The sequence below is a fragment of the Trachurus trachurus genome (assembly GCF_905171665.1).
Source record: "Trachurus trachurus genome assembly, chromosome: 14".
In the NCBI taxonomy this organism is placed as follows: domain Eukaryota; kingdom Metazoa; phylum Chordata; class Actinopteri; order Carangiformes; family Carangidae; genus Trachurus; species Trachurus trachurus.
This window is the reverse complement of record NC_139903.1, coordinates 32,067,968-32,081,704: the sequence shown is the minus strand read 5'-3', so window position 1 is coordinate 32,081,704 and position 13,737 is coordinate 32,067,968. Positions and strand designations below refer to the sequence as shown.

The window sequence follows — 13,737 nt, the reverse complement described above, 5'->3', positions numbered from 1 at the left end:
GCTGTCTCCCCCTGCAGGACGAAGACACACACTGCAGCTCAGACTCTGAGTTTACTGTAATACCATCTCTGTGTGAATCCTCCTGTCTCTGATTACACCTGAACACATCACCACAGTGTCCACTGTAGGCAAGTAGCCGTCCTGAACCAATCAGAGAGAGAGAGAGAGGGATGAAAATAATGCTGATAATGTGATTGGCCACCAGTGACACGCCCACTTGTTACACATGATAATTTATTCTTTCTAATCCCAGAGTCAGAGATAAAGTCAGCACAATCAGCTTCTGTTCCCCACAGAAAAACACTTGTAAGATGTGTGTGTGTGTGTGTGTTATTTTATTTACTACATTGTGAGGACTGTCAAGAGTTTTTAACAGAGTGAGGACATTTTTGGGAAGTGAGGACATTTTGGCCGGTCCTCACTTTTTCCAAGTAGGGTGTTTGAGGGTTAAGACTTTAGGTTATAATGAGGTTTAAATGAGGTTAAGAGTAATGGTTAAGGTTGGGGTAAGAGGCTAGGGAACACATTGTCAATGAGTGCATTTCTAAAAGGAGTTCATGATTCTCCTTGTATCCTCCTGGTTTCTGTGTGGACTTACATTTGGTTGTGGTTGTGTTTTCCATATATGGTCTTGTTGTCAGACCGGGGCGAGTTAAGTTACAACACTTAGACACAAAGTTGATGACAACATGTGTGATGAATAAGACAGAGAACAGACTGAGCTGTAACTTGTAGTGGAGCAGCAGATCTTCTACCACAGCTGATCTCAGCTCACTGTTTATTCATGGTGTCAGAGTTCATCTGTCCATACAGGTGTAATACCAGGAGTTACCCAGCAGGTGGCGCCACTCTACTGGATAAAATGACTTCCCCTCTTGTGTGATTTCCTGTAGTAACAAAGAGCAGAATGAGGAAGTGAAAGTAAAAATATTCAGACGCCATGTTAGAGTGAACGGAGCAGAAGGAGAGAAACTGAAGTCTGAGACGAGTGAGTGTCAACACAACATTATTATTAATATTATTATTATTGTTGTTGAAGAAGAGTCAGATGTAGTCCGTACAAAACAATAAACATCAGAGTTATACAGAACTACAAAGTACATATGAAAAACAGAAAATAAATAAATAGAAAAGGACTGTGTGTGTGTATGTGTGTGCGTGGGTGGGTGGGTGTGTGTGCATGCATTTTACTGTGTGTGTGTGTAAAATAATAAACAATAATAAGTGATCATGAGAATATTGATAGTATAACGGTAAACATCAGAAATAAATGAAATAAATAGTCTTACATTGAAACATTTCTTGTTGTGTGACATGCAGTGACATATTCTCCTCTCTCTCTCTCTCTCTCTCTCTCTCTCTCTCTCTCTCTCTCTGTGTGTGTGTGTGTGTTACTGGTTTCCCTCTCAGACAGACTGAAGTCCTGAAGATGAGTGTTAATGTGGAGGAACAGGAGGACAAATCAAAGTCTCTGGAGAGTGACCAGTCCAAACATGAACCTTCAGACTCACAGTAAGAGACCAGATAAAACCTGAAGTGTGTGTGACGTCACAGAAGAGGAAATGAGAAAAGCCTGGTTTGTGTGTGTATGTGTGTCCACTGATCAATGTGATGTGAATAACAACATGTTTGTGTTTGCAGAGGTCAGAACCACAGACTGAGAGCAGAGTCTCCAGGATCCATCTGTCTGTCCATGAAGAGTGACTGGTCCATGGGTCTACCTATTGACTTCAAGTCTGGACCTGGACCTGGACCTGGACCTGGACCTGGACCTGGACCTGGACCTGGACCTGGACCTGGACCTGGACCATCAGAGTCACAGTAAGAAACCAGATACAGACCTGTGTGCAGGGTTGGGAGAGTTACTTTAAATATGTAATCAAGTATAATTACAAATTACATGTTAAAATAATGTAATCAGTAACCCTAAGTTACACACTACTAACTACTACTAGTATCACACAATGGAAGTAATGTACTGAATTACTTTTTAGTTACTTTTGGATTACTTCATTATCAAATATGCAAATTAAAGGGATAGTTCAACATTTTGGCAAACTGGCCCATTGCCATAATCCCTATAGTCATAGCAGTAGGTTCGTTACCTTTAGTTGTCGGTGCAAGCTGTTTTTAGAACGGCGGAGCAGAGCCGTGAGCTGCTCAGAGCTACGCCACGGAGGCTCATGGGATTTCTTGGTTTCCCTCATCAAACTCATCAAATACACAATCCAACAACTCCACAACGCTCTGGTGGACAAGTTGTGTCCTGCACATTCACCACACTATGAGATAATAACAGAACCAGACAGAGTTGTTTTAGAGGGAAATACAGAGACTGCTTGATGAAAAACTGTCCCTGAAGGCAACGTGCATCAGCGGTTTTGCATGAATTTACCTCTAAAACAACTCTGTCTGGTAACGTTCTGTTATTATCTCATAGCGTGGTGAATGTGCAGGTCACAACTTGTCCACCAGTCAGAGCGTCATGAAGCTGACTGGACGTCATGAAGGAAATAAAAAATAATAGTGGAGGTGGAAAACTGCAACATTTTATGATACAAAACATCTGTTCTACAGGAACACAAACTGAAAGTAAAATAAAAATCACAGAGTAACGTTAAACAGCAAATCAACCTCAGAAAGGCAAAAAGGAGATAGACCGCCACCCAAATGGAAACGGAGTGTGTCTTTGGGCTCCACACAGATGGAGGCTACACAGGAGGTTGTTTCACGTGTTGGTCTGTTGTTGTGTTGTCATCAGTGATGAATGAATGAATGAAATCTTGAGATTTACTCTGTGCTGATTGGTCAGACTCAAAGCAGGATGTTACGCTAAGAGAAAGCCCCAAAATAAGATGCATTTTTACAACCAACGTTACTAAAAACGGAAAAACAGCCGAAAAAAAGAGAGAATAACTCAGTAAAAGACGAGAGTAGCAGTAGGCCTGTTTTTTTTTTTTTTTTAAGAAAGCGTCTATACTGACAGAAAAAAACAACAACAAGAGCAGTAAAAAAAAAAAAACGCTGCACAACGACCACGCAATGATCGAAACTGTTGCACGTGGCCATCAGAGCCCGGTGGGTCCTGTCTGCAGTGGAGACACGGCCACTGAGAGGACCGAGTGAGAGGACGGTTCCTGTAGAAGTTCCTACCCCCTCCCTTTACCAGGAACTCCTGCAGTGGAAACGCGGCTTTTGTGTGAGATGGTTGTTCCTGAGTACTCTCAGAAAGTGCAGTCTCTGCTGTGCCTTCTTGAGGATGAAGATGGTGGTGGTGTTAACACTCCATGTCAGGTCGTCCTCTATCTCAACGCCCAGGAACCGGAAGCTTGAGACCCTCTCCACCCAATCCCCACTGATGGACAGTGGCAGGATGGTGGTTTTGTTCCACCGAAGTCTATGATCAGCTCCTTTGTTTTTGCAGTGTTCAATGTGATGTGAATAAAAACATGTTTGTGTTTGCAGAGGTCAGAACCACAGACTGAGAGCAGAGTCTCCAGGATCCATCTGTCTGTCTATGAAGAGTGACTGGTCCATGGGTCTACCTATTTACTTCAAGTCTGGACCTGGACCTAGACCTGGACCATCAGAGTCACGGTAAGAGATGGTTTCTACTGTAAACTGAGCTGAAGATGATTCAGTCATTGGACTCATGTGAAGGAAACAGAGAGAAACCAGGAACCAGATCCATCAGACTCTGAAGGTTCAAAACAAACCTCAGAGACAGAAACATGCACACACACTCTGTCCATCAGACTGATGAAGCACAGCGTCCTCATGTTCCTGTGTCATCATCAGCCTCAGTCAGTGTGAACATTGCTGCACCAACACTGTAAACTGAAGTCACAGTAGAGATTAAAGCAGCAGATACACACAGACTTTTATTTTGAAAAGTCAGGAACCAGACAGGAGTGATCAGTGTTTCCTGTTTCCTGTCTGAGACTGTCTGAGCTTCTCCACAACTTGTAGTGAAGCTCAGGTGGAGCTGCTTCAGTCTCCTCACACTGGATCACAGCTCCAACACAGGTTCATTAGAGCCACACAGCAGCGTCTGGATGAGGAGCTCATTAGTTAAAGGGATAGTTCACCCAAAATTCAAATTTCACTCATTATCTACTCACCCGTATGTCGACTAAGGGCTGGGAGAAGTTTCAGAGTCCTCCGTGCCTTCTCTGTACAGCGGGGCTCCGTGCATCACTGCATGTCCATATGACGGTTGTGAACGGGGCTAACTTTTCTTTGTCCAAAAAGACACACCAAAAAACATCCAAATACCTCCATAGTGCTCGTCTGTAATGTCCCTCTTTTATTGAAGCCCCAACATGAGAAATTGTTCTGAAAAGAAATTTAATAAGTCTGTATTTTAAGCTTGTTTGTAGCGGAAGCTCCCAGTGTCTCAGTTCACTGCTCTGCCTATGTCTGTGCAAGTCTCGCGGGAATTGCACTGACACCATCGGAGTCGTGAACTGGGTGTCAGTGCAAATCCCGCCGAGATTTGCACAGACACAGGCAGCAGGCAGACACTGGGAGCTTCCGCTACAAACAAGCTTAAAATATAGACTTATTTACATTGAGGTATGTTTTTTGGTGTGTCTTTTTGGACGAAGAAAAGTGAGCTCCGTTTGCTACCGCCATATGGACATGCAGTGCTGCATGGAGCCCCGCTGTAACTCAGAGAAGGCACGGAGGACTCTGAAACTTCTCCCAGCCCTTAGTCGACATGAGGGTAAGTAGATAATGAGTGAAATTTGAATTTTGGGTGAACTATCCCTTTAAAGAGCTGATAGGACTCAGTCCAAAACCAACGTCAAACACATAAACAGTGTCTGAAAGAGGAAAACACCACCAACAGCTTCTCAATCATTTCACACATTTGGAGTAAAAACCAGACGAGACGACGCAGAACTGAAGAGACTCAAACTAACAGGGAATTTGTTTTAGAGTCCAGATTTAAGGTTGACAGATAAACAGAGACAGAAACCAGACCAGTTCAGGACCAGGTCTTCATTCAGCTCATCTCTCTACACTCGTCTTCCTCTACTTTCTCTCTCTCTGCTCCTCTGCTTACTGAAGCCCCGCCCTCTTGAGGTGATTAACCAATGAGAGCTCAGATGTGGAGCTGTGACATGTTGTTGATCCAGAAATGTCTTGACAGGAGGAAGAGGACTGGTGTCTCTGTGGACCAGCAGCTGTCCTGCTGTGGTCTCTGTCAGGATGTCCTGAAGGATCCAGTCTCCACCAGCTGTGGACACTGGTTCTGCAGACAGTGCTTCACCTCAGACTGGGACCAGTCTGGTTCTTCAGGACCCCCCTCCTGTCCCCAGTGTGGAAAAAGACCCAGAACCAGAGGTGAGCTGCAGACAGCCAATCAGAGCAGCTGTGTACAAAGTGAGACTGAACATCTGTCTGCTGATGTGGTCATTTGTGAAACCAGGACCTGTTGTTTTCTCCAGAGTCATTGTTCCATCACACAGCACTGACATTTAAGATGATGATTCAAACCTTCTCTTTGTTGTCTGTAGTTTTTCTGTAGTTGATGAAAAGAATCTGATCAGATTGTCAGACTCTCTGTCTTCAGTCTGACTATGTCTCTTCTCTCTCAGCAGATCGTGGTCTGCAGGAGGTTTTAGATCAACATAAGATCAGTCTGAGGAGCAGATGTGAACGAGTGACTGAAGGAACTGAGGGAACAGGAAGTGGAACAGGAAGTGGAACCCTTCTCAACAGGATCTACACTGAGCTCTACATCACAGAGGGACAGAGTGAAGAGGTTAATACCCAACATGAGGTGAGACAGCTGGAGACAACGTCCAAGAAGAAGACCCTCCATGACACTCCAATCAAGTGCAAGGACATCTTTAAAGACTTTCCTGTCCAACAGAGAGATGACGTCTCTACAGTCTCACCTGTCCAACAGAGTCACAAAGTCTTTGACAACTATTTTGTCAAAATGAAACATGAGATCTCTAAATATTTCCATCTCCAACAGAGAGACGTCTCTACGGTCTCACCTGTCCAACAGGGAGAGGACGTCTCTACGGTCTCATCTGTCCAACAGAGAGACATCTCTACAGTCTCACCTGTCCAACAGAAAGAGGACGTCTCTACGGTCTCACCTGTCCAACAGAGAGAGGACGTCTCTACGGTCTCACCTGTCCAACAGAGAAAGGACGTCTCTACGGTCTCACCTGTCCAACAGAGACCCATCAGAATGGTTCTGACCAACGGTGTCGCTGGCGTTGGAAAAACCTTCTCAGTGCAGAAGTTCACTCTGGACTGGGCCGAGGGCTTGGAGAACCAAGATGTCAGTCTGCTGGTTCTGCTTTCCTTCAGGGAGCTGAACCTGATCAGAGATCAGCGGTTGAGTCTTCTCAGGCTGCTCCATGTTTTCCATCCAACATTACAGAAGGTGACAGCAGAGCAGCTGGCTGTCTGTAAACTTCTCTTCATCTTTGATGGCCTGGATGAAAGCCGACTGTCACTGGACTTCAACAACAGGGAAGTTGTGTCTGATGTCACACAGACGTCATCAGTCAACGTGCTGCTGACAAACCTCATCCAGGGGAATCTGCTTCCCTCGGCTCTGGTCTGGATCACCTCCAGACCTGCAGCAGCCAATCAGATCCCTCCTACATGTGTTGACAGGGTAACAGAGGTCCGAGGCTTCACTGACGCCCAGATGGAGGAGTACTTCAGGAGGAGGTCCAGTGATGAAGATCTGTCCAGAAGAATCATCTCACACATCAAGACGTCCAGGACCCTCCACATCATGTGTCAAGTCCCAGTCTTCTGCTGGATCAGTGCTACAGTTCTGGAGCACATGTTGACCACAGACCAGAGAGGAGAGCTGCCCAAGACCACGACTGACCTGTTCTCACACTTCCTGCTGGTCCAGACAAAGAGGAAGAAGAACAAGTACGGTGAAGGACATGAGACGAGTCCACAGGAGCTGATGGAGGCCGACAGGGAAGTTCTTCTGAAGCTGGGGAGGCTGGCGTTTGAACAGCTGGAGGAAGGAAACATCATGTTCTACCAAGAAGACCTGGAGCAGTGTGGTCTGGATGTCACAGAGGCCTTGGTGAACTCAGGACTCTGTACTGAGATCTTCAAAAGAGAGAGTGTGATCTTCCAGAAAACAGTCTACTGCTTTGTTCATCTGAGTGTTCAGGAGTTTCTGGCTGCAGTCTACATGTTCCGCTGTTTCACCAACTGGAACACACACGTCCTTAAGAAGTTCCTAGGAAAAGACTACGAAGAGAGAGAGAAGAGCACAATGCCTTCCTCTGATGGAATCAAGGCGAGCAGTCCCCCATCAATTGATAGCAATCATCCATCGATCAATAACAATCATTCATCAATCGTTAGCAGTCATCCATGGATGATTAACAGTCATCCATTGATTGATAACAGCCATCCTTCACTTGTTAACAGTCATCAATGGATAAATAACAGTCATCCATGGATCGATAACAGTCATCCATCAATCGATAACAGTCATCCATGGATCAATAACAGTCATCCATTGATCGATAACAGTCATCCATGGATCAATAGCAGTCATCCATTGATCAATAACAGTCATCCATGGATCAATAGCAGTCATCCCTCGATCAATAACCATCATCCATTGATTGATAACAGTCATCCATTGATCGATAACAGTCATCCATGGATCAATAGCAGTCATCCATGGATCAATAACAGTCATCCATCGATCATTAACAGTCATCCATTGATCAATAACAGTCATCCATTGATTAATAACAGTCATCCATTGATCATTAACAGTCATCCATTGATCGATAACAGTCATCCATCGATCATTAACAGTCCTCCATTGATCAATAACAGTCATCCATCGATCAATAATAGTCATCCATTGATTAATAACAGTCATCCATCGATCATTAACAGTCATCCATTGATCAATAACAGTCATCCATCGATCAATAACAGTCATCCATTGATTAATAACAGTCATCCATCGATCATTAACAGTCATCCATTGATCGATAACAGTCATCCATCGATAATTAACAGTCCTCCATTGATCAATAACAGTCATCCATCGATCAATAACAGTCATCCATTGATTAATAACAGTCATCCATCGATCATTAACAGTCATCCATTGATCAATAACAGTCATCCATGGATCAATAGCAGTCATCCCTCGATCAATAACAGTCATCCATTGATTAATAACAGTCATCCATCGATCATTAACAGTCATCCATCACTTGTTAACAGTCCTCCACAGATCAATAACAGTCCTCTAACCCTGGATGACTTCCTGCAGAGAGTCTTGAAGAAATCCCTCCGCAGTAGAAATGGTCACCTGGACCTGTTTGTTCGCTTCCTCCATGGCCTCTCTCTGGAGTCCAACCAGAGGCTGTTAGGAGGTCTGCTGGGTCAGAGAAAGAACAGTCCCGAAACCATCCAGAGAACCATCAACAACCTGAAGGAAAAGAAGACAAAGATCTCTCCTGACAGAAGCATCAACATCTTCCACTGTCTGACGGAGATGAAGGACCAGTCAGTTCATCAGGAGATCCAACAGTTCCTCAAGTCAGAGAACAGAGTAGAGAAGAAACTCTCTGAGATCCAGTGTTCAGCTCTGGCCTACATGCTGCAGATGTCAGAGCAGGTTCTGGACCAGTTCGTCCTGAGCAAGTACAAGTTCAATACATCACCAGAGGGACGACTGAGATTGATCCCAGCTGTGAGGAACTGCAGGAAGGCTCGGTGAGTCCATACATGATCAATATAATTATTGATCTGTAGTTTAGATCAATACTTAAGATAAACACCCAAATGTTATTTTATAAATGTTGTCATTTTATACAGTGCCCTGCTGTTAAAGGTCAATCAATCAATCAATCAATCAATCAATCAATCAATCAATCAATTAAATGTCTTTATTCTTTCCCGAGGGAAAATTAAAAGGCAAACCGAGTAGCACGTAAAATCACACACAAAACATCACATCATCATGTCCTGTCATCAATTCAATTCAATTCAATTCAATTCAATTCAATTCAATTCAATTCAATACTTTATTTCGGACACAGAGGCGGTCCATAGAACAATAAAAAACAACACATACACATATACACAGAAAAGACAGATATTCAAAGTATCAAGTACATACAAGCTTAGAACGCCAGTGCCTCCAGAGCCTTGAGGTGAACCTGACCGTACTCAGGGCAGGATTTACCAGCGCAGAAATGGTGCTGTTGGGTGATTCAGATATTCTGTATACAGCTGAACATGAGGTTCCTGAGTACAGCAGGACATGTAAACACAGCAACACTCACAAACATTTGGCTCGCACTGCTTCCTCTAGCCACGTTAAGCAGCATCCTCAGGCCATCACTCTATGCCATCTCGAGTTTCTGCATAGAGCTCCTGTTGTAATGCCGCCACAAGTGGGCAGTATACATTGGGGTGCAGAAAGTTTTAAAAAGAGTGATCTTCAAAGGCAACTAGCACATACAAAATTTTCGCTTAAGCATATTAGCCTGTGTATACATCATACGACATTATCTTTGAATGTCCCTATCATCATTGACTTCTTCACATGTATTAAGGACCAGAGTGAGAGAAGACAGGAAATGACAATTTATTGTCTTCCTTACTTCTGACTATCATGATGTTGCTCTTTTTTCCATTAAATTTAATATCAAAGTCAGAGCCATATTGAAAGCATACTGAGTAACTGTTAAAGGCCAGCACTGTATGGACACAGGACGACCAGATCATCTGCATACATCAGGTGGTTTATAATAGTATCTCCAACCATACAGCCTGTTCTGCAACTGTTAAGCTGGTTGGATAACTCATCCATATAAATATTAAAAAGAAATGGAGATAAAATACTCCCCTGCCTAACTCCATTGCATATGTTAAATGGGGCAGATGTAAAATCACCCCATCTCACATACATTGCCTTGTGTGAATACTAGAAAATCAAGATTCTTATAAGAGATATGGGAACCCCTCTATTTTGCAATTTATAAAATAATTTTTCATGATTCACACGATCAAAGGCCTTAAAGGCATCAATAAAAAAACATAAAAATTGTGGAATTTTGTCTATTATACAAATCCAAAATCTCTTTAAGAGTAAAAATACACGTATCTGTGCCATGTTTAGATTTAAAACCAAACTGGTTGTCAGAGGTCAGGATGAACTGTTCCAGCCTATTCAATATAGTCCTCTCCAAAACCTTGGATAGGATACTGGCCACGGCTATAGGCTGGGTAGCTTTCTGAACTGTTGATTTTCTCAAGATTTGTCTTTGATGATAGGCGTTAATAAAACAGATAAAATAGAACCAGGTAAAATAGAGTTTTCTGCTCGCAAATTTTAAGTGCTCCGCAGATATCTTGTCCATACCACATGCTTTATTGTTTTTTAGCATCATAATTGTATCATGTACGTCTTGTGAAGAGATGGTCACATCTTCTTTAGTGTCAATGTTGCCCACTGTGAAGCTGTTGCTCTTGACACAGTTGAAAAGCTCATAGTAATGTTTCCTCCATAGCCGAGAAATTTCCTCAGAGCCACTGACACCATCAATGTTGGTTGGTAGAGAAGTTTTACAATTATTAATTTGTTTAATTTCTTTCCAGAAATCATTAGGACCATTGTTTTGTAGCTTCCTTGCAAGAGAATCAGACCTCATTGTGCATGTGCTTGTTTCTTATAATCAAATAAAGGGCCATATTTCTGTCTGCCCGCCTAAAACCATACATGTACCTTGAAAGCCCTTCTAGCCTCAGCATGAAGCTCTTCCACATAACTTTGTGTGGTTTGGACTTATACAGAGGTGTGCATGAGACAAGGAGGGGTTTCACAATATTGTCATACAGGGAGCATAGTTAAGTCGCATGTAGGGGGTTCTTACAGTTAATATTACAACATACAATGGTATCCTTTGGTAACTCAATATTACTCAGCAAGGTGTCAGACTGTGCATAATATTTATTAAGATCCTCCTCAGTGGGGTTACACCAGTCTATTCTCCCCACATGTGTGCTGCTATCTACTGGCAAAAGAGTGGGTATATTGCCTAGATTTACACAGAGGGAAAAGGGCACATGGTCAGCAGTGGTAAATCGTCATGGCCTCTAAGGAATCATGTGCATCAGCTGTGCAGATGCAGTGGTCAAGCCATGAGGTTGTGTGCCAAGCCTGTGTAGGTATTGTCAGGCAAGAGCGGACTAGAAAGTCCACTTTCAGAACAGAACTGCATAGGTGCTTGGCAAATAGAGAACTGCCATCGGAAATATCCGCGTTCATATCGCCCACAATATAAAAACAAGTGGAGGAATAATCTTCAATGAAAGACATTACACAAGCCAGTCTATTAAGATATTCATCCTCATTTTGAGAACACTCATATGGTGTGTATATGTTCAATATGATTAGGTTTTTATCACCACACATAAGCTCAATGCTTATGGCCCAATCAACACCCAGTCTAACCACACTCACCAGCTGTTCATATTTTTTATACCATAGCACAGCAACACCACCAGGTATTCTGCCATGAACTATCCTGGTGCTCAAGTCAGTAGTAGATTCACCCGCCCCATAGAAATCTAGATGCAGTGAATTTAGTCTCTCTAGATCCTGTTTAGGTAAAAAAAAAGTCTCTTGGACGCACAGTACATCACATTACATTAAAATTATCCACTACACAGTGACACGCTTTATCAGCTGCATTGTGCCCAATGCACAGCCCTCGCGCATTATACAACACAATATTGATCCCATTCATTTATTTGGGATAGTCCCCGCCTGGCTGTTGCTCCCCTGTGCACCTACAGCTGTAAGGACAGGTACAGAGCATTGTTGCTGTGGACAAGCCTCCCTTTCTGGTCCACTGTTATCTCAGGGTTTGCAAGCCTCAAAATGGAATACATAAATCCCCTCCGGCCAAAGTTGTGGATCATACATGTCATGTCAGTCACTTCATTGCATTTGGCAGTCACCTGAAATGAGCTGAATCTATTGCGTGTGGTGTCAATCTTCCGACATGTTACAGTTTTGTCTAATTTCTCAGTTAGATAATCACGCAGAGTCTTAGCGTCAAGATCGGGAGAGAAACGAGTGGCATAGACACTCGCCAGCTTGGTTTTGACCACCGGAATGTTACTTGCTGTGCCGGTACCAATTATTCCCACATTCCTCTGCTCGTTCTTGCGGGTCTGCGCACCTCTGGATTTCAGCTGTATTGACACTTTTTGGGGCTTCTGAGACTTGCGTTTTCCTTGCTTCAGAATGGTACTCCATGCTGGGGAGAGAGGTTGGGGGCTTGCCGTCACTCCCGGTGACCACCGAGCAGGCTCCGCCGACCCCAACGCTTCACTCTCCTGTAATCTGGATGGGGAGCGTGCCTATGTTCCCACAGCCCTATGTTCCCTCAGTCCTATGTTCCCACCGGACTCTCTCTACCTATCTGCACTCTAATCTATCTGGCCTGTCTAGCCTCTACCTGGTCTTTTTACTAAACTTAACCAACTCGTTTCTTCATTGCCCAAACCCAACCAATGGTGGGACCAAAGGGCTGTGGGAACATAGGGCCTAATTTTCAGTGACAACAAAAGTTAGAAATGTGGGAACATAGGGCTGTGGGAACATAGGAATGACCCCTCTGGATGCAGCAGCACCAGCCCCATGGGCCCGACCGGGCGATCCATGGCGATGGCACCTCTCCAAGGCCATCATCTGGCGATCCAGGTCCGCAGTAGCCGCTCTCTGTTTTGCGCTCACGCTCACGAGTTTCGCATGCTTCCCTCAGAGTGGAAACTTCCTGGCTCAATCGCTCCAGCCTGCTGAGTAGTGCCGATGCGTCCATACTGCCAAAGCCGACAGGTGGAAGTTCATCCAGGTAGTATGAAACAAACCTGGGAATGTCCGCACCACGCTCATTTAGCAATTTCATGCAGTCCTTGATGTTATTAGCGTCTTTCTGAGCACCTTTATGCTTGACAGAGCGTAGTGCTGTCGGGCACATTTCAAACGGGAGCCGCTTGAGTTCTTCTATCCAGTCAGATGAGAAATTGTTTGCGGCTAACAAAACAATTTCATCATGTGGCACTGTTCTCAACTTGACGAAGATGAAGTGTAGAAACTCATCTTCCACAATCACTTTCCCGTCAGTTGTTTTGTATACCTTGGGTTTTATGCAAGAACCGGCAGAGCCGACAGCTTGACCACGCCACACCGAACCAATGACACCCTCCTCTCTGTGTGTTCTTCCTCAGGTACATCAACTGTGTTTTCACTGCAGCTTTCATCAGATTTGATTCTGACACATTTGATATTTTCTCTCTTCACAGACTTGTTGATTGTAAACTCTCAGAGAGTCACTGTGAAGTTGTGGCCTCAGCTCTGAAGTCCAACTCCTCCCACCTGACAGAACTGGACCTGAGCTACAACAAACTGAGTGACTCATCAGTGAATGTTCTGTGTGCTGGACTGGAGAGTCCAAACTGTAGACTGGAGACTCTGAGGTGAGTTCACTGACTGGACCTGTTGGACTTTTGCCTGTGTTCAGTTCAAATGTGTGAAGTTCAGTTTGAAGTAGCGACTGATTGTGACTCCATTGCCGTTTTCCCACTAAAATTAGCAGCTCTGTCTGACCCTCTGCTGGGGGATCAGACAGAGCATAAACCAGTCGCCCCACTCTCATCTGCGGTGTGAAAAACACTGTGTCATGCCACAGC

At 44.0% G+C, this 13,737-nt stretch overlaps 2 protein-coding genes across 2 annotated transcripts in view; both read left to right on the top strand.

The window, feature by feature from the left end:
* LOC310996604 (protein NLRC3-like) overlaps nucleotides 1-13,737 on the top strand; it is a gene marked incomplete at its 5' end in the record, with an annotated part of 229,073 nt that overhangs the window by 212,997 nt on the left and 2,339 nt on the right. The window lies entirely within an intron of this gene.
* On the top strand, nucleotides 948-8,749 carry LOC310997294 (uncharacterized protein; the record flags this gene model as incomplete). Its single annotated transcript, XM_083986970.1, has 6 exons — nucleotides 948-988; nucleotides 1,411-1,512; nucleotides 1,642-1,821; nucleotides 5,156-5,349; nucleotides 5,604-5,770; nucleotides 8,636-8,749. The coding sequence occupies exons 2-6, from the start codon at nucleotides 1,430-1,432 to the stop codon at nucleotides 8,747-8,749; spliced, it is 738 nt and encodes a 245-aa protein (XP_083843096.1). The 5' UTR covers nucleotides 948-988; nucleotides 1,411-1,429.